This window comes from Suillus discolor (assembly GCF_016758755.1).
Source record: "Suillus discolor strain FC423 chromosome Unknown F5147scaffold_6, whole genome shotgun sequence".
NCBI classification, from domain to species: Eukaryota; Fungi; Basidiomycota; class Agaricomycetes; order Boletales; family Suillaceae; genus Suillus; species Suillus discolor.
This window is the reverse complement of record NW_024541253.1, coordinates 190,630-210,577: the sequence shown is the minus strand read 5'-3', so window position 1 is coordinate 210,577 and position 19,948 is coordinate 190,630. Positions and strand designations below refer to the sequence as shown.

General features: G+C 48.0%; 2 protein-coding genes across 2 annotated transcripts; one reads left to right on the top strand and one right to left on the bottom strand.

Annotated features, from left to right (window-relative positions):
- Window positions 1-1,075: 1,075 nt before the first annotated feature.
- F5147DRAFT_672863 (uncharacterized protein) lies at window positions 1,076-1,512 on the top strand. Its single transcript, XM_041435693.1, has one exon. The coding sequence runs from the start codon at window positions 1,125-1,127 to the stop codon at window positions 1,278-1,280; it is 156 nt and encodes a 51-aa protein (XP_041297543.1). The 5' UTR covers window positions 1,076-1,124; the 3' UTR covers window positions 1,281-1,512.
- Window positions 1,513-15,567: 14,055 nt separating this feature from the next.
- On the bottom strand, window positions 15,568-16,736 carry F5147DRAFT_672848 (uncharacterized protein). Its single transcript, XM_041435692.1, is given in 5 exon segments — window positions 15,568-15,703; window positions 15,796-16,107; window positions 16,182-16,436; window positions 16,497-16,707; window positions 16,720-16,736. 3 exon segments carry the CDS (start codon window positions 16,574-16,576, stop codon window positions 15,798-15,800), a joined length of 645 nt encoding a protein of 214 aa, XP_041297542.1. The 5' UTR covers window positions 16,577-16,707; window positions 16,720-16,736; the 3' UTR covers window positions 15,568-15,703; window positions 15,796-15,797.
- Window positions 16,737-19,948: the final 3,212 nt, after the last annotated feature.

Genomic DNA, 19,948 nt, shown 5'->3' with positions numbered 1-19,948 from the left:
CTCGTGATGCTGGGTATCGTTGGGCGTGGATGGACACATGCTGCATCGACAAGAAGAGCAACACCAAGCTTCAAGAGTCGGTCAACTCTATGTTCGTTTGGTACCGCCATTCTGCGCTCACCATCGTCTATCTATGCGATGTCCTTCCTTCATCCCAGCCCGGTGCACTGGCGAGGAGTGTTTGGAACGAGCGGGGATGGACCTTTCAAGAATTCGTTGCTCCGAAAGTTGTTATCTTTTATCGCAAGGATTGGTCATTATATCTCGATGATCGCTCTCCCAACCACAAAGAGTCCCCTGCAATCATGAAGGAGTTGGAGGATGCGACGGGGATAGATGCGCAGACCCTGGTGACCTTCCGCCCAGGCATGAGCGGGGCTCGAGAGAAACTTCAATGGGCATCGAAGCGCGTCACTACTGTACAGGAAGATGTCGCGTACTCATTATTTGGCATCTTCGGCATCACCCTACCTGTCATCTATGGCGAGAAGAAGCAGAACGCGCTCGGGCGACTCCTGCAGGAGATCGTGGCTCGGTCGGGCGATATCACTGTCCTCGACTGGATCGGAGAAGCTTCCGAGTTCAACAGCTGTCTTCCAGCCCATATCACCTCCTACGCCGCTCCTCCTCGCACCCTTTCACCTTTGTCTGAAGATCATATTCACACGCAAGTCCTTTCGCTGCGACAAACCGTGACCGCAGATCTAGCATTGAAATTTTATAATCAGCTTGAAAAGCTTAGAGCTCCTCGCTTTGCAAACTGCAGACTTCATCTTCCTTGCATTTCATTCCGTGTCACGGAAGTCAGACGGAGGCGCGGTCTGGACCAGGAGATTCTCATGACGTATCGAATCAAGGCAGAAGGGCTTCACGACCTGCTGGTCACCACTGAAGAGGCCCTAGTTCAGTTCTCGCGGGCAAAGCCCATTCGGCGCACGTTCTTGCTTGTCCGTCCATGGGATCGGCATCTCCTCGGGGTACCTGACTTTACAGAGCAGTCTGACTTCGCAGATGATACAGAGAGTATAGGAGATTGTACCGAACACGGGTCTCCGATGGACTATGACGAGTTACCCGGTGATTCGCCTGTTGAAGAGGAGCCTGGCTCACGAGCGTTGCAGCTAATGGTTCGCCTCGGACGGCCTTTCGACGCATTTTTGCTAGCGCAACAGCGTGTTGGAGAATACAAGAGGATCGCGTCGGACTATAACATCATTGCACAAGTCAAAGACATTGCATCGGTTGATAGCATGGACGTTGGTGCCGTAGAAATACTCTAGCTAATAGCTATCTACAGGCATCGGGTACTATCACGTCACTGCGCATTCATAATTCTCTCTACAGTTCTTTCCTTTCTACCATGGCGACTTCTGCTTCGTTCCCTGGCGTTATTGGTCTTCAGAATGGAAGCAGATATCAAAATGATAAGAAATCTCATTTTCACGCCTGTTACATTCATTGAGCAATTCCAGAGTCTTCCGTCATCAGCCCCGGATCTGCAAGAAATTCGTTATCCGCGTTGCGAGAGTCACCAACGAGTGGAAACACCCATGCAAAGACTGTTGAAGTTTGTTTGCTAAGGCTACTATCCGCTCTCCGGTTGAGTGTGCACTTGAGGAAAGCTGCTTCGGATGATTGGTGAAGCAATGTGAAATTTGACCCAGGGGAATTACACAAACTCCCTTGAAAATGACCGGGTTGAATTTTTGAAAGCGGCATCCTCAGGGCATGGTTCTGGCCATGCAGGCACCCCGGGCCTGATCGGACCCCAATAGCCCGTAATGTTCACTTAAATCTATCCCAACGCTCCTAGTCCAACGAACAGTGTTTATAGTTTATTCCTAGAATGTTTAGCGAGGTTTTTAGGATATTCCCAGTGACTCGCCGAGCCATAGCCATTACGATCGCTGTTGAACCAATTCCGCTGCCGCTTGAGCAATGGGAAGATCTAGTACACTCACTATGATATTGACTAGGAAACGTGACATCTTATGTGTGCGGCCTGAAATGTGAGTCTTCGGCTCGGTCCAGGCGGAAAACTGATCCCATCGTCCACATATGCAGTACCGAATGCCGTGTCTGCTGTAAGCAGCAAAAAGGGGCCTTCGCGATTCTCATAGATGATGTACCTGGCTCTTGATGCAGTGATAGAGCGGAGTTGTCCCGGATGTGGACGTTGATGTGACTGATGGGAGTAATGCCTGTGTGGTACTTTCCATCAAAGGGTAGCATGCATATGGACGCCGTGGCCGGGGAGTTCAAAAGTGATCCTCTTCATTGAGCAAGTATTGGATAGGGTACAAGGGATGGTTGATGAGAAAGAGCAATTTCAACAAGGTATATAGGGCCATCTGCACGGTATGTCTCGATATCATCATAGGTGTTCAAAACTGTAAAGGGAGGGCTCTGTGATGTGGGCCATGGCTGTAACTATGACCAATGCAGGGATCTTTGACCAAGCACGTGCGAAGAATGAGAATGAGTATCAATTGCCGAAAGATGCCTCATTATCTCTGCGCAGTAGTTGCTGGGTCACTGGCCTACTAATGGTGTAGGCGAATTATTGCATATGAGGGAGTGAGTGAGAGAAAACGACATGAGATATCGAGTCTCGACCGAGTACCTGTATATCGACGAGAATGAGCATCAGTTTCTCACTTTTTTTTAAAAAAAAAATATCACATTTTATTGTCCTTTAGGGTCGAAGACCCTATGTCGGACATAGCCAAGTTTCTCAACTTTGTCACCACGCTCGCAGGGTCAGTGCAGGATCAAATGATGAAGCGACGAGTGAGAAACTGGGATGAGAGACTGGTGATTTGAGCGTGGTTACAAAGACGATCGTCGATGTCGTTATGATTCGATGTTCATAACCAAATGAAGCTACCCAAATCTGCCATATTCGAGTCAAAAGCCTGATGCATATGGCAGAGATTTAAGCCATCATTTGACAGCAATCACGATTTAACGATTCAGCCAAATTGATCAGGCTCATTCCCACAAGTGTATGCAGGATACAAAAGCCGGCCGTCGTCCTGCAGTGTTCCCTCATCCGAGATTCCCCTCAGAAGATTCCATATCACCTCGCACAGACAATGCGCTTCTCCCTCCTCGCCATTGTGGTTGCTTTGACAGCATCTATGTTTGTCAGTGCATGTACGGACCCGGATCAACTTTGCAACAATGATCTCGAATGCTGCAATGGCCTTATTTGTTACAAAGGTGGTGTGAGTATCAGCAGCTCGCTGTGCAACCAGAATTCAACTACATAACTCATCTGCGCGCCTTAGCCCAATGGAAACAAGATCTGTCAATAGTAGTCGATTGAAAATCGAGCTGGCTGGCAGCCCGAGGGGAACGTCGCGACTTTGTGAGTCCTGTTTTTGCCTTCGTGATATCATGGTTGACGTTGAAGGTGTCACGTGTAACACAGGAACTACTCCCCTCGAATACAATAGACGATGGATAATCGATCATTAATGTACAATGTACATAGAACGGCGAAAAGTTTCACACGCGGATGACACTTAGGAAGTGCCGGCTGCGTCGGCAGAAACCTTGCTTAACCAACTAACATGACTGGTAAAGATAAAGTAAAATAAATTTGAGTTTATTTGCTGCTTGGAGGGCAGCTTCGACATGGCAAGGGTTCTCACGCAAACGGTCGACCGTTTGGACCGTTTGAAAAGCACGTGAGGTTGGAGGTCACGTGACGCCGGAATTTGCCGCACTTACAGAGTCAGAACATGGCGCAGGGGGCGACATCTAACACGCTCAAAGCTCAAAGCAGCGTGCGTTGCCCCCGTGTCTGTTCCCATTCCGAACAGGAATCATTGATCTTGTTCTCTACGATCTTGTCTTCGGCAGAATAATATCATTGATCCTGTTCTCCTACGATCTTGTCTTCGGCGGAGTTCTCAATATCTTAAGTTGTGAGTGGGCCTGCTGCACGAATAAGGAACACGGTGAGTCGACGAACAAACGAGACCACAATGGCATTGTGTGGGGACAAATGGAACGGACAGAACGAACAGACACCAAACGGAACGAACAGATCAGAACGAACAGATCAGAATGAACGGACGAAACGGACAAACAGATCGAACAGATTGAATGAATGGGACAAATGAAAGCGGGTAATTAAACGGGGGGATATTTGGAATTCGTTAGTGCGAGAATTGGGAGCTGGGAGGGGAGCCAGTCAAAATAGGGTAACTGGTGAGAGACAAGAGATCTGTGCGCGACTCACTAAAAAAAAAACTTTACTGCTGCAGGTAGTTAATCCTCAGCCATTCCTCACCGTTGCGAGAGACAATCCGGTCGTGGGGAGTGGTTGGGTCAGTGACGAAACCCTTGAACAGTCGAAAAAGCACCATGTTATCCGACTCGTGAACCTTGGTGCGCGAAATCAGCAGCTTCGAAAATGCTTCAGTCTCGAGCAGGTCCATCTCTCCTGGTCCCTGCATGAAGACGTGCTCGTAGACGCGCTGGACTGTTGACAGGAACACGTGAGGGTGGAATGTTCGGCCCTCAGAGAAGATTCCTCGTGGCTGAGGCCAGGGAGGCAGTTCCTCGCCGGCAGCCTTGGAGGACTGCTTGACACCATCTGCACAATACCCCTTCTTGTGGTTGAGGGGCGAGTTCTTGGGTCCTGGATACATAATTGTTTGACAGCGGGAGCATGTCTGTGCCTTTTGAGCCTTGGAAATAAAATGATGGTTGATGGGTCAGCGCGAACAATGTGCAAACGACTAGACACAAGTGACTGACCTTTCTGCCTGGTTCTTCCTTCACAAGTGGGACGACGGAACAATGACGGTGCCAAAATGACTCGCTGTTTTTGCGTGCTGTTTACCCAATGTCAGAAAAGTAGTTGAGAGATGGTGTTTGCAAACGGACTCACAGGTATAGTCATTCTTGGTGATTTTGCTCATCAGCTTCGGCTCGATGTCACCCAGCGCACGTAGGAGGGCTTGTGGGTTCTTCTGGACGACTGACTGGCCCTTTTTCTTGATGAGACGGCGGTTGTACTCTTCTGTCGCCAGCACCCAGCGCTTCGAAGTCATTTGATATGACAGCCATTTGAACTCAGCCCACATTTCCATAAATAAGTAGAACTCGTCCGAATTTTGGAAGGTGAGCAAGCGAGGATCAATACCCATGGAAATGGAGAACAGGCACTGAGACTGGGTCTGGCCTGCCGTGATAGCCATCGAGTTATTGATGCCAGTGCTGCCAAGCACTGGGCAATCCTGTGAAGAATTTGGGAGGAAGTTTTCGCGTGTAGCGTTGGTCGGGTGTGATTGCACATACCTTTGCAGTAGCCCCAGGAATCACTGGGCGATCGCTGGTGACTCCAGCACTGGGGGTAATTGTGTTGCTGATGCCAGCGCTGGGGCAATCCTGTGAGAATTAGGGAGGAAGTTTGCGTGTGTAACGTTGGTCGGGTGTGATGGGACATACCTCTGTGGTAGCCCCAGGAATCACCTGGCAATCCTGTGAGAATTCAGGAGGAAGTTTGTGTGTGTAGCATTGGTCGGGTGTGATGGGACATACCTCTTGGTCGGGTGTGATAGCAGTGCTGGTAACCACTGGGCGATCCTGCGAGAATTCGGGAGGAAGCTTTTGTGTGCTGCACCATTGATGGTCTTGCACAGAAGGAAAGTACGCATCGAGTCGTCCAGTACCTGGGGCCATGCTAGGAACTTCTGTGCTGGGCAATGCTAAGGTTCGTAGTTTTTTGATGGTGCCTGCCGCTGGCATCCCCTTCATCGTCCGAGTCCAACGAGATGCAGACAGCCTTTCTCTTTGGCGCTGGAGGTTTCTGCACGAAAAAAATGAGATATGGGGGGGTTGAATGGAAGTGTTGTTACTTACCATTGGTCTTGAAGTTTCAGCTGGGAGCGTAAGAAGGGCGGGGTCAATTTGCCACTCGTTGATGATGACATTCCGACTGGCAAGAAACGCAAGGTCAACTTCCTCACCTGTGGTGGGGTCAACAGACGAATCAAAGGAGTCAAGTAGGCCCTTCTCAACGTTCTCCTCCTTGATCAAAAGACCACCGAATGTCGCTACATGATCTGACATAACTAACCCAAAAGTCTCACCTGAGTCGATGTCACCAAGCTCAGGAAGAAGCTGCAGCTGAGAGTCAGTAGTTTTTTGCTGGAGCGTGTTGTGAAGCCTCACTATGTAGTCACAGAGTCGGAGGTGATGTGAACCGTTGGTGAACTTGAGGAATGGCATGAGTTCGGGCCTGCTGAAAGCCACTCGCACGTTGCGACGGAGGACAAAATCATGGCCGAGGGCAGTGAGCATCGTCACACCGCTTGGCTGTGCTCGCTGAAGGGAATTCCACCCTTTGTGGGATCCCTCAATGCGACTCCCATCAGCTCTGATGCCTTGGACACTGCGCTCAAGGCACCCTTTGTGGACATGTTTCAACTGTTCTTGGTGAACCTGAGTCATTATTGTCAGTAGCGATCGATTACAGTGGTACTTAGCGAAAAATGAAACTTACTTTCTGTGCTGCAGCTGACCAAACACCTTTGTCTGCCCATTTGCTGAATGCCACCATAAGCCTCCGTTCCTGCTCTGCTCGATCCCAGTATTGCGCAGGCTGACCTTTCTCGGCATGTGTCTTGAGAATGGCGCCTGTGATGTCAGCAGCGACAGCGCCTCGATAAAACTTTTGCTCGATTGGAGCATGACAGCGATGTATCTTCAAGTGCACATTGAGTAAGTAGAAACTAAGTAAAAGTAGATGCATGGCATTTACCTCGCACTAAAGTGCCAAACATCGAGTTTGAATCCGTCTCTGGCATTGCAGAGGTCACTGCATTTTGAACTTGGCAGCAATTATTGGCGACCATCATCTTTGGCTGGGGGACGTTTAGAATGTCGTGGCGGTGCTTAAGACCTTGAAGGAGTTCAGTTATCTCTGCATTCGTGCGCGTCTGGCAAAAGCGCTACATATGGAATGAATATGTCAGTGAAAAGCTCAGGTGAGTCATTGTCAAAACTTACCCATGAAATGATCTGATTGTCCTCATTCAAAACACTCAATATCCCGCCTTTCAGCTCCCTAGACTTCTGGCGATCCTTGTCGGTAAGTGTGGCCTTACTTGCTGCTTTGAACGTGTTGTCGAGTGAGCCGCATATGGCTGCCAGGTTGGAGAATTAAAGGTTCATTGGTCACACGAGTCTTTCTGTAAACTAACCTGATAAAGTCTTCAGGTATGCTCCACTCTCCTTTTGCCTTGTGTGTGCACAGAAGTCTAGGAAGACTTCTGTGATAATCTCACCCGAAATCGATTTGTCAGCATATGCAAGCGGGTCGCTGGCGCTCGAGAATGCCTGGAGTGTCTTCACAGCACTCTTACTACCAGAGAAATAGTCGGTAAGTCTGCTATTTGCATTGCAGGTGGGCTGTATCTGAAATACTTCAAGGTATTCAAGCATTCACCGCTTGTGTTCCAACAGGTGGAGCTCTTTGCAGCACACCGAATACGGTAAGAGTGTCTTTCTAAAAAGAAAGACTGCATGCACTCATGTCTGACTCTTTCTTCCAGCCCTGCAGAGGTTGTTGACGGGCGCATCTCCACCAGCAAATCGAAGAGATCACGTGTTAGGGCACAGTGATAGAAAAAGATTGGGATGTTGCCTGTTTGTTTGGTGAGTGAATGCTCCAGACATCTAATGCACGAAACTCACGAGGAATCCGCCAGTGCTCCCATGAACTCCAGTATGCAGCGCTCGTCGTTGCAAAACAGTAGCCCTCCAAGTTGGCTGGTTGATGCGCTTGGACATCTTCGACATCTCCAGGTATGTTCTTGTCGGTTGCCTTCTTCATCTTTGTTGATTCCTTGCATGTATTGCATCAGAGTTGGGCGCTGAGTGCTGTCTCTTCGCAGATAAGACCGTGGAGTTCGCGCGGCCCTGTGCTTGTCCACCCTTCCCAGGTGGTCTCCTTGTCAGAGCCGCATCGAGGACAGGTGGCAAGCTGTGGGTAGTAGAATGGGTGAATGACATTGAAGGGTTTGATGTACTGTGTTACTGGCTCGATGTCTTGATGTCCGAGTCCCGAGCGCTTTTGAATATGTATGTAAGACGGGGGCACGAATCGAGGCCCGAGCAATGGGATATTGAGGCCTAACTTATGTGTAGGCTCGATTTTCTTTGATCGAGGTCGACTCTTCTCCCATAGGCACTGCACGTATTCGACGACCTCGGCCTCCCACCTCAACTGAAACTCTGGACGTGGGTGGTTCTTATGGTTACGGGACTCTTTCCATATGCTGACTCGTTTTTCAACCTGTGTTTAATCCGTCATTCGACGAGTCAATGACGACGTCTCTGACGGCCAAAAGAAAAACTTACGTTTACAGTCCAGCTTTTCTCAAAGGCATTTTTATCAATAGGCGAGACGGCCGCCGAGTTTTTGAGGAGGTTGAGGACTACTTTAGGCTCGAATACTGACATGTGTAGTACTGGTGGAGGTGGAGCCACAGACGTGTTTTAGGGGGTTCTGAGTCCTCTTTGACCTTTGACAACTACCACGCTATAGCGTCTTGACGTGATCCCTGCTATACATATATTTTCTGCACGCGAGCTACTGCCATTGAACGAATATTGTTTGAACTTCTGATTGGTGGGTTGAAATTCCGAATTCACCACATCGTTATTGGAGTGCACACTGATCGCGTAAATTCAGGGAAATACTAATTACTAGTTACACAGTAGTTCAATACTCAATGGCCCCGCACATCCATATTCCCTCCTGCAAGTCTACTGCAGGGAGAGCTAACACACATACTAGCACACATACAAACACAGAGAAAGCGCTTGATGTGTTCACCGGCAGCTACGACACTGTCAGAGTTCAGGCCAGACATCCAGATTCATCCCGCAGACATTGCGCGCTTCATGCAAGTCAGATTCGATGACCAGATCAACTCCTTTGCGACCCGCTCGGGCTTTCAGCCCACCGTTATTCAAGACATCTACAAAAATGTGAGTAGCTACAAAGACACGCAGAAGGTGGTGAGGGCCATGCGCATTGCTGCCATGGAGTCAGCTAAAGTCGAGATCCAACAACTGAGGAATCAGAGGCTGCGAGAAGATTCAGACTTGGAGGACTTGTACGAGAGGCCAGAGAAGGCCAAGGCCGAGATGGAACCCAAAGAGGAAGAAGATTCAGACTCGGAGGACTTGTACGAGAGGCCAGAGAAGGCCAAGGCCAAGACGGAACCCAAAGAGGAAGAAAACGATTGAATTGGCGAGTAGCGAGTAAGCGGCGTTTGTAAAGCTATCATGTAACTATTCAATGTCAGTATGTACCGCAAATACAAAAGATAAACCGATTTCAGAGTTCTCACCTTGGAGATATGGCCTTTAGAATAATAGGACCGGGCCGATGGCTGCTCTCTGTCGAAACATTGTGGGACATTTGTAAAGCTATCAATGTAACTATTCAATATGTCAGTATGTACCACAAATACAAAAGATAAACCGATTTCAGAGTTCTCACCTTGGAGATATGGCCTTTAGAACAATAGGACCGGGCCGATGGCTGCTCTCCGTCGAAACATTGAAACTGACTCCCTGAGTTAACCGAGGACTGTTACGACAAACGGTCGTGTGCGACTAGGATGATCTAAACAGCGACAACCACGACAGTGGTACCGAGTGCTGAGAGTCGTTGGCCTTTACAGACAAGCAAAGGTTGCGTACTCGAACGTGGCTCGTGGTGGTTAACGAGGGGTTACGCTGAGATGATAGCAGGGTTTACAGACAGTGAGAGGCGTCACTGAAGGTACGAGTCGATGTCGAGCAGGTAGCTTTAGCGGGACAAGGAGTTCAAGGGTAAACCTAGTAAGATTAAAGTAAGGAACGTCTACTTTAATCTTCGACCTTATATAAGGCTACTCTATCGTGTCTAAGCTCAGCTCGAAGCTGGGTTCTAATCTGCTTATCTACATGAGTCAGAGATAGCGTCCATGAGGCGGGCTTCTATCGTAGATAGCGTCCATGCGGTACGCTTCTATCAGAGATAGGATCCACGTGGTATCCTTCTATCAGTACATGAGGCAACACGAGGCTTGCCTTCTATCTTGATAACATAAATAGGTCTTCTAGACCTATGTCGTCATGTCATGTCACGTGCGGTCCAGACCGCTTATCTAAGCCGGCAGTTGCCACTTATCGTCTCTCGTCATCTATCATCATCTGTCGTCTATAGAGCTGGTGAGGCTCTGGTATCGTCTATAGCCGTGCGGTGGCAGAGGGCTGTCTGCTGGTGGGGGACTCATGCCATGTTACTGTAACAAGGACGATCATTCTCATAGGACGCAGGACGCCAGACGCCAGACTCCCTGGGATCGTTTTCCGGCTTCGGAAGTCGGACCCCCTGCGAACCCTTGGAATCTTTTCGGCTCGCCTGCGGCGAGCCCCCCCCTTGCCATGACCAATTTTTCGCTTGGAGTAGAGTAACAAGATGCGGTTGCGTGTCACGTGAAGTTAAGGAACTTGCCGGGAGGGCCCTATTGTAACAAACTGGAAGTCGCATAGCGCATCTTCGGTTGTCAAGACGCGACTTCCTATATAATACCAAAGTCTTTTCAACCATGGTACTGTGTTCATTTCACGTCCTCACACCACACTGTATTCATGGAAAAGAAACAAAATGTTTCCAAGAAGCTTGTAAACAAACTTCCTGCAGTAAAGAAGCCGGACGAGTTGCTCTTGAGTTGCTCTTGAAATGCCCACATTCCCTGCTCATACCCACTATTAATAACGACGAGAGAATACGCCTTTCCGAGGCCAAACGGCTGTTCAGTGACGAGAAGGATCAGCTATAAGCTGAATGAAGAGGAGTCCAAGAACTTGGCATCCTTGAAGAAGATGAAGATCGTCAGTCAGGGTTTGGAATGGGTTCAGCGTAGATTCGGCTACTAGTGACTGGTTGATAAATTTGCTGGTATATTGAGTGACATTCTACCTGCCTTTGGCTAAAATCAATGTTTTGATAGGCACTGAACTCACGTTCGTCGACAAGTCGATGGTCGCTTCACACAGTATGGGAAATGACATATATTCATCAGAGAACTCGGAACACTATACTTCATTCGTACCAACTGAGCCTACTGGCTGCTCGTGCGGAGAGCCAGTCACGTCAAACACGAGAGCACATATTGCGCGACTGTCCGCTATTCACACGCTAACACATTCTTGCGCGAAGTATCCCACAACATCGTACTCAACGAGATCCTGGGTACGGAGAAGCAGATAGAGGTGCTAACAAAATTCAAGAGTCTGACGCTTCCAAGAAGGAGTATCTCATATTCGTCAACATGAAGCCTTCGAACTATGCAGAAATGTCTTCAAGATGTCGAGTGCAATCTGCTGGCAAGAAGAAGAATTTCAAATAACAACATAAAGGCCAGCGCTCCATCTGTCTTTTTACTATCTTCTTCAGAGTTGATTATAATCTGGTTCCATATCACGAGGATCAATATTTTCTCTTCTGCAATTGTCGTTGCTGCTTTAGCCTCATCAATCTCTGCCCGTGCCCGCTCAGGCTGACTCGCACGGCTAGCACTAAAATTAATGTCCCAACTTTTGCAAAACTGTCAAAGCATGCATTGGCTGCGCTTTCGGGATTTACGTGAGTATTGGCAATAATTTTCCTGGATCTGATAGCACGACCCACCTGCATGGCAATACCTCGGTGTTTTCTGCATAGCGAGTCATGTCTCTGCTTTCAGTATCATACGCCATTGGCACTGACACGCGAAATTAATATTGATGATTTGTAGAGTTATTCGACGCGCCATCACACCTGGGATCCAGCTTACGATTTATGCTTATCCGCGCTTACTTACTGCCATGTATCTTTTCCAATACAATATTTATGGAGCTTTTATTGCCAATACCTTGCTACCCTGACCAAAGTCGAAGTTTCTAATGGCTTGCTGAGTTGGTAATTGGGATCGCTACTGTGGCAATCTCACGGCCGCGGAAGCCTTAATTTGAGTGGAGGAATATCTCGTACAGTCAATATGATACCGACTAGAAAACGTAACATATGAGTGAGCGATATCGTCCAGCCAGCTTGATGCCACCGTGACTTCGATCACACACTGCACGATCTATCCAATGACCCGGAAATACACCCTATAGCTAGAAAAATTACTTCCACGCCAAAGTCGTCTGCCCATCAAGGTTGACAGAAGTGTTCGACGCCACCAGCTCTTCAGTGGCCTCCTTATAAGTTCATCCTTTAACCGGCGATCCCTGCAATGAGACCTGGCTAGGCTTCTGCACGAACTGACAACAGTAGCAGAAGAACTGTCATGCATGCATTGCTCATAACCCAGAAATGAGATTAAACACGGCTTCCTCATCAGAATAGGCAGCACCCTGCCAATAAGACGATCATGGCAATTGATATGCTGACTGACATAGTTACTTGCATTGTGTGCATCTTTCATGCGAAATGCCTGTATGCGCCTGCGAATGACAAATTGAGAGCTGACGTCGTTACGATGGAAGTGATTTTTCAACTTTCTATACCCTTTTGACAATATGCCTTAGTCTTTGGAGAACGCTGCCCTATTAGAGACACTAGAAAAGTGTCTAGAGCCTGTTGGAGGACCTAACAGCCGGTAGCAAGTATGAATTCCCTCGAGTGATGACATGACAAGATATATCCGTAGCTTTATCTTACAGAATCGTAGCACCTTTGTTCTACTTCAGTGCAGCTATTCTCAGAATATCAATTTTCTTGCTCCTTGAAGTGATTTGTGTTCGTGTTAGCACACTATATCCTGTATGAGACTAATTGCGATTCACCGTGACTAATCTTGTTAGCCTCTTGGCCTTGGAATCGTTGATGAGCCAGACTCGCATGGCTGCCTTCTCTGCATCAGTAGGAGTCGCTGGAATAGTTGTTACAGGCAAGATCGAAGCTGTTCCGAGAACGTCACTCGGGTCTGCATTTTCAGTCACATGACACCAGAGGTCATCGTCCGTTAAGACGAGCTGCGCCTGCATCTCCCAGGGAATGTAGTTGTCTGCTCCTGTCAACGTTGGTACGTGATCATATTTCCCCATTATCGAGGCGACACGTCAGAGAGGACTTGAATTAAAGATGAGTTGCTCCAACGAGAGGGAGTTTGTATCTTTCCGGTTTCCGTGCTGTTTAGGACACAGGGCTCATATGAGCATCAACATGAGATATCGACCAAGTACATATCGGAAGTGTCGACGAGAATGAGCATCAACTTCTCAACTTCGTCGCCACGCTGGCAGGCTCAGTGCAAGTTCAAATGATGAAGCGATGAAAGACCGGTGATTCGAGCCAGCATTGTGCGGTTACCAAGAAGAGAATTGTTAATGCCTGCAGACAGGTTATTATTCAATGCTCGTAATCAAATGAATACGCTCCTGCAGGTTCTGCAGAAACTTCTACCATCTGACAGCAATAACGATTCTGCCAAATCGATCAGGGTCGTTCCCGTAAGTATACGCAGGATATAAAAGCTAGTCGTCGTCCTACAATGTTTCCCCATCCGAGATCCCCCTCAGAAGATTCCATATCACTTCGCACAGAAAATGCGTTTCCCCCACCTTGGCCTTGTTGTTGCTTTGACAGCATCTATGTTTGTCAGTGCATGCTTCGATAGGATACAACTTGCGTACAAACTTCCGATTGCTGCAGAGACATGACCTGTGTCCATACTGCTGTGAGTATGAGCAGGTCGCTGTGCAACCAGGATTCAATCACATAACTCACCTGAGCGCCTTAGTACGTTGGTTGGCGCTGCCTGATAAATGAATATTAAGCCAGCAGCCCCAGGGGCACGTCGTGACAGTGAGTCATGTCATGTTCCTGCTTTCGCTCTGGTATCATAGTTGATGGTGCAATACCTAGTTCGAAGCCAATCAATGCAGTTTCTTTTGAACAAATTTTCGTATTGCTCGAGCGATGTGGATATTAGAATTTATCTGAAAAATAGTCGACCGTGCCTATGTTTGCTCGTGGTCCACTAAGCTTGAGTTCGAGAGGCTGTCGAAACGAGTGATCATTGTTGTTGTTGAAGATTAACATTGGAAAGCCGCACGAAGATGGAACCCACTGCGCAGCTTGAATCGGTTTGTATAACGTTGGCCTCGAAGGACTAGCCTGAGCTCGCGAATCTCTACCTCTCTGATGGAACCAATGAGATGCCGATCGTGATTCGTGACAGACGTGTTATTTTCTGGTATGCATTGCAGTCATACGCCGGGAGCGTGCGTTGTGACAAAAGTAGGCGACAAATATAAAGGTATTTAAAGCCATGTATTGTTGGGATCAACGTAAACTGTCGACCACATGAGAATGCCTTGAATTGTCGAAGAAACACCCAGTTTGCAAGCACGCGGGCCTAGTAGCCAAATTAGCTCTTTTTGAGTCGGATATATCTAAGAAAAAATACACAAGCACGGGCTAAGCCCAAGATGGACTCAGCATGAGATGGACGTTGCAATGTGCGGAAGTGAAAGGCAATTCGGGATTGGCGGGAAGTGCGAATGTGCACTTCTTTGAACCTCGCAATTGTAAATTTCGGAACGGGACGCTCACACCTGGGATGCAGCTTACGGTTTATGCTTATCCGCACTTACTTATTGCCATGCATCTTTTCCAATGAAATATTTATGGAGCTTTCTGTGGTTTGAGATCGAAAACACTAGTTATTTTCTCTGAACTATCTACATCTGAAATATCAGTATTTATACTATAGTACGCTAATAAAAGATAGCCGGTCCGTCATGCTAAGTAATGTGGTCTATGGTCCGTATTACAAAACATTACATAATCGAGAGGTTCCGGTCAAGTTGCGCTAAGTACATTCATAATCCAACACTTTCATTGCCAATACCTTGCTACCCTGACTTGCTACCCTTCCTAATGGCTTGCTGAGTTGGTAACTGGGATCGCTGCTGGGGCAATTTCACGGCCGCTCGAGTACTAATGGGAAGCCTTAATTTGAGTATAGGAATATCTCTACAATCAATATGATACCGACTAGAAAACATAACATATGAGTGAGCGAGATCGTCCAGCCAGCTTGATGCCAATGTAACTTCGACCACGCTGCGCGATCTATCCAACGACCCGGAAATACACCCTAGAAAAACTACTTCCACGCCTATGGTGGATTTTTGGTTACGGTTCGATTTGCCGCTATGCCGAAAGGATTTTCAATGTCCGATCGTTGCTTGTTTCGAGTAAGTATTGCACTTTATTTTATTTTATTTTATTCGCCGATGTGTACATATACCCTTACCGCTGGTTTGACTGCATATCGAAGCCTGCGTTCGCATCGGATCCCAGCAAGGACGACCTGGTGTTCTCAGGTAGTATAATCGAGCGCATCTGATACTCAAATGAATTAGACTCAGCCTCCTGAAAAGCACCGCTCACAATGGGGACTCAAGTCTACCCGTGGTCAAGAGCGTCAAACCTGCAATCGAACATGTTCGCCAATGATTAATGATTCCCCAAACAAGGGTCTCACGACATGAAGTACTGTCCCCACTGCGATTTTGGTGTCGATTTTGTCACGAGTCCGATAGGTCGGCTTGGGCTTGACCGAGGCGGCCCGGACCCACATAACAAGCCAGACATGTGGTGCGCACTTCGTGATTACGACGGTGGCCTGGGTTGATCGATCATCGGTCGACCTTGTTGAGGGAACCTATATATCATTGTTTGAAATGTCTCTGCAAATAAATGCTATAGTATGCACAATCTTCTATGCCAATTTGCACTCCTTCTCAACATCCGCAAGAAGTTGGGCCCATTTCCCTCCATGCCAAGAACTGATCCTGACCCACTCATCCTCCTTCAAAACTCGTTTGAACCACAGCAAACGACAAGCCACGATGATGTCTGCATACGAAAAAGTGTCGCCCATGAACCACTTCCCGTCTGTCTTCTGGTACCATTCATACGCAGTATTGTACCCCTTCTCTAGTAGGGCCCAGTCTTCACCGTAAGTCGCATCCCAAGGCAGCGGCACGTCTATCGAACGAACTCCGATGAAGAACTTCGCACTAGTGGGACTCAATATTTTGTGGAGCGTGCGAAGATAGTCTTTATAGCAGGTATAATGAGTCTGAAATGGGCGGAGTCGAACTCCCGTATCAAGGATTCTGAGTTGTTGGGGAAAATGGCCTTCTCGGGATATGTCTTTTCGAGGTAGGAAGCAATTTCGAGGGAGTCAGTGATGAGGGCACCGGTGTTAGGGTCGCTGAGGACGGGGACGGGGTAAACATCCGTTCCGTCTGAACGTTTGTTTGGCTTTGCACCGATGGCCTTCATAGCGACCGAGATGTCTGAGTATTCGACCCAGACAGTCACAAATGGAAGACCCTTGTAGCTCAAAATGAACCTGAGGCGTAGTAGACTTTGATCAGATATCAAAGCGACATACAGAACATAAATTACTGACCTCGGCTTTGCGGGGTTGGGTGACCAGTTATTGCCTGGTAGGTTGGAGAGGGTATCATACAGGACAAGTGTCTGCGTCATGGAGTACTAAGATGTGGGGTTTGAAGTGCTGCGGCCAATCTTGAAACTCTTTTTAAAGGCTGAGCGGCTTCATTGGTAAGCATCTGAGCTTGGTTAGCATCCTTGAACACTGGAACTATAACTCTTTGTATAGAGGCAACCGGGCAGCGTGGATTATGGGCGATGTAACGCCGCAGTTGGAATTTTGGAAAGTTAGCAGCCAGTGGTGTCATCGGATGCTGTGGAGTGGCTGACTTCCTCTAACGTGTTATGGTAGGGTATGAATCAGAAATGCAACCAAGGCGCATTACGGTTACCTCCACACATAGAGGTACAGTATAGGGTTGGTACTAGTACTGATCGATCCTTGATGCGTACTAATAGGCCTAGGACGTTGAGTCATCGAGAAGAGGTTCACGTACGGGTGTCAAATGCCCGCCAGAGGTTATAATTGATCAGCTCCCAGCAGCCCACTACACACATGTACAAGGGAGGCAGCCATTCCTTCTTTGTGGTCTGCACTTGCGCATTTTGTGGTTGTATAAGTCTAGATGACTCAGCCTGACTGACCGTGTGCACCTGCTTATTTCTGGCGACAAAGTCACACCAGCAGGTGCACTTGAAGCCTTGCAGCAGAATACCTGGGTGCACCTTGCTTGCCATGGCAAGCAGGACCCTGCGCAGCCTTATAATTCGCATTTCGTCATGAGAGACGAACATTGACGCTGCTCGATATCATGAAGAAACGTCTTCCGCAGGCATTCTTATCGGCTTGTCATACTGCTGTAGGCGATGAGGAGATGCCCGACGAAGTGATCCACCTAGCAGCTGGTATTCAGTTTTCAGGGTTCAAGAACGTTGTTGGCACGCTGTGGGAGGTCGAAGATGCTGTCGCGAAACACGTCGTCGAAGCTTTGAGTATATGTTTGGAGATTTGAAGAAAGGTTGTGTCATGGACTGTACAAGGGCAGCGTGGGCACTAAACTGTGCTACGCACGCGGTGAAGACGAAAATGCCACTCGAGCAGAGGATGGTATTTGTTCATATTGGTGCTACGTCGTATTGCTGTCATCTCGTATATATCTCAGACTTGAATTTGGTTGTTGTGTTTCTTTGTATTCGAATCCATGGTGAAGAGCTTGAAGGTAGCATAAGGAGATGTGGGTAACCCGGAAAGGAGATTAAACACGGCTTCCTCGTCAGAATAGGCAGCACCCTGCCAATGAGACGATCGTGGCAATTGGTATGCTGACTGACATAGCTACTTGCCTTGTGTGCATCTTTCATGCGAAGCTGCGAATGACAAATTGAGAGCTGACGTCGTTACGATGTAAGTGATCGAAGTGTTGTGAGGAATGAGATCGGTGCGAGTTCGGAGGATAATTGTCTTGGCCTTGGAGTCGTTGATGAGCCAGGCTCGCATGGCTGCCTTCTCGGCCTCCGTAGGAGTCGCTGGAATAGCTGCTACAGGCAAGATTGAAGCTGTTCCGAGAACGTCACTCGGGTCTGCATTTTCGGTCACATGATACCAGAGGTCATCGTTCGTTAAGACGAGCTGCGCCTGCATCTCCCAGGGAATGTAGTTGTCTACTCCCGTCAACTCTGGTATGTGGTCGTATTTCCCCATTATCGAGGCGACACATCGGAGAGGACTTGAATTAAAAATGAGTTGCTCCAACGAGAGGGAGTTCATATATTTCCAGTTTCCGTGCTGTTTAGGACGCAGGGCCCATAACCTGTAGAAAGTACACTCAGCGTTGGTGAACAACAACTGAGGTATGCAAACACGATGGGGACGAGATACTTATGGGATAAAGACGAAGTGGCGAGATTGCGCCCCATACCCCAAACATAATGCTAATCAGTCCAAATGCAGAAAGCGATTCTCCAACATTCTCCGTCTCAGCGCAGCAGAAACTCTGGAACGTGGCGAATATGCGGGGTTCCTTTCGAGCGTGTAACGCTTGGATAAATAGCGAAAATCGGCAGCAAGTTTTCATGAACACTGTCGGCGACCCTCTTGATACTTCGAGGAGAAACAAATTGAAGGTGTGCTCCTTGGCCCTGCAGGAATTTTGGAAGCCCCTATACAATGGGATTGATCAACCTGCAGCGTCAGACTACAGTGAGTTTGAACTTAACCTTAACATATGGGTGACCTAAAGGAGGCCTATCGGACTTTCGCCCTGCGCTGCATCGCGCAAGTGTTGGATGGGTGCAAGGGACGGTTATTAGTCACTAGTTTTTACGACACCGTTCCTTGTCTCCGAGGAAGTATAGGGTCATCGGAGTATGACATGAGATAACTTGATATCGTTATGGGCGTCTAAAATTGTAAAGGGAGCTGTGATGGGCTGTGACCATGACTATGATAGTACCAGGGACTCCTCTTCGACCAAGAGCGTGTCAAGAATAAGAATGAGCATCAACACGAGATATCGACCAAGTACATATCGGAAGTGTCAACGAGAATCAACTTCTCAACTTCGTCGCCACGCTGGCAGGCTCAGTGCAGGTTCAAATGATGAAGCGATGAGCGAGAGATTGGGATGAAAGACCGATGATTCGAGCGAGCATTGTGTGGTTACCAAGAAAAGAATTGCTGGTGCCTGCAGGTAGGTCCTTTAACAATGTTCGTAATCAAATGAATACGCTCCTGCAGGTTCTGCAGAAACTTCTGCCATCTGACAGCAATAACAATTCTGCCAAATCGATCAAGGTCGTTCCCGTAAGTATACGCAGGATATAAAAGCTAGTCGTCATCCTACAATGTTCCCCCATCCGAGATCCCCCTCAGGAGATTCCATATCACTTCGCACAGAAAATGCGTTTCCCCCTCCTTGGCGTCGTTGTTGCTTTGACAGCATCTATGTTTGTCAGTGCATGCTTCCCCAAGGATCAAACTTGCCTACAACCTCCCGATTGCTGCAAAGGCTTCACCTGTGTCAATACTTCTGTGAGTATGAGCAGGTCGCTGTGCAACCAGGATTCAATCACATAACTCACATGCGCGCCTTAGGTTGGTTTCATCTGCCTGCCAGTTGGAATTTGAGCCAGCAGCCCCAGGGGCACATCTTGACAGTGAGTCATAGTACTGCTTTCGCTTTGGTATCATCGTTGATGGTGCAATACCTAGTTCGGAGCCAATCAATGCGGTTGCTTTTGAACAAATTTCCGTACTAGTCGAGCGATGTAGTTGTTTGAATTTATCTGAAAATAGTCGACCGTGCCTATTTTTGCTCGTGTTCGAGAGGCTGTCGAAACGAATGACCATTGCTGTTGAAGATTGACATTGGGAAGCCGCACGAAGATGGAACCCACTGCGCAGCTTGTATAACGTTGGCCTCGAAGGCTAGCCTGAGCTCGCGAATCTCTACCTCTCTGATGGAACCA

Bases quoted from the DNA above. Each gene is read 5' to 3' on its own strand.
- F5147DRAFT_672863 (XM_041435693.1), top strand. From the start codon at position 1,125: ATGGTTCGCCTCGGACGGCCTTTCGACGCATTTTTGCTAGCGCAACAG.
- F5147DRAFT_672848 (XM_041435692.1), bottom strand. From the start codon at position 16,576: ATGACGCAGACACTTGTCCTGTATGATACCCTCTCCAACCTACCAGGC. The intron at 16,437-16,496 runs GTCAGTAATTTA...ACTACGCCTCAG, and splicing joins CCCAACCCCGCAAAGCCGAG to GTTCATTTTGAGCTACAAGG. The intron at 16,108-16,181 runs GTTCGACTCCGC...CAAAATATTGAG, and splicing joins TCAGAATCCTTGATACGGGA to TCCCACTAGTGCGAAGTTCT.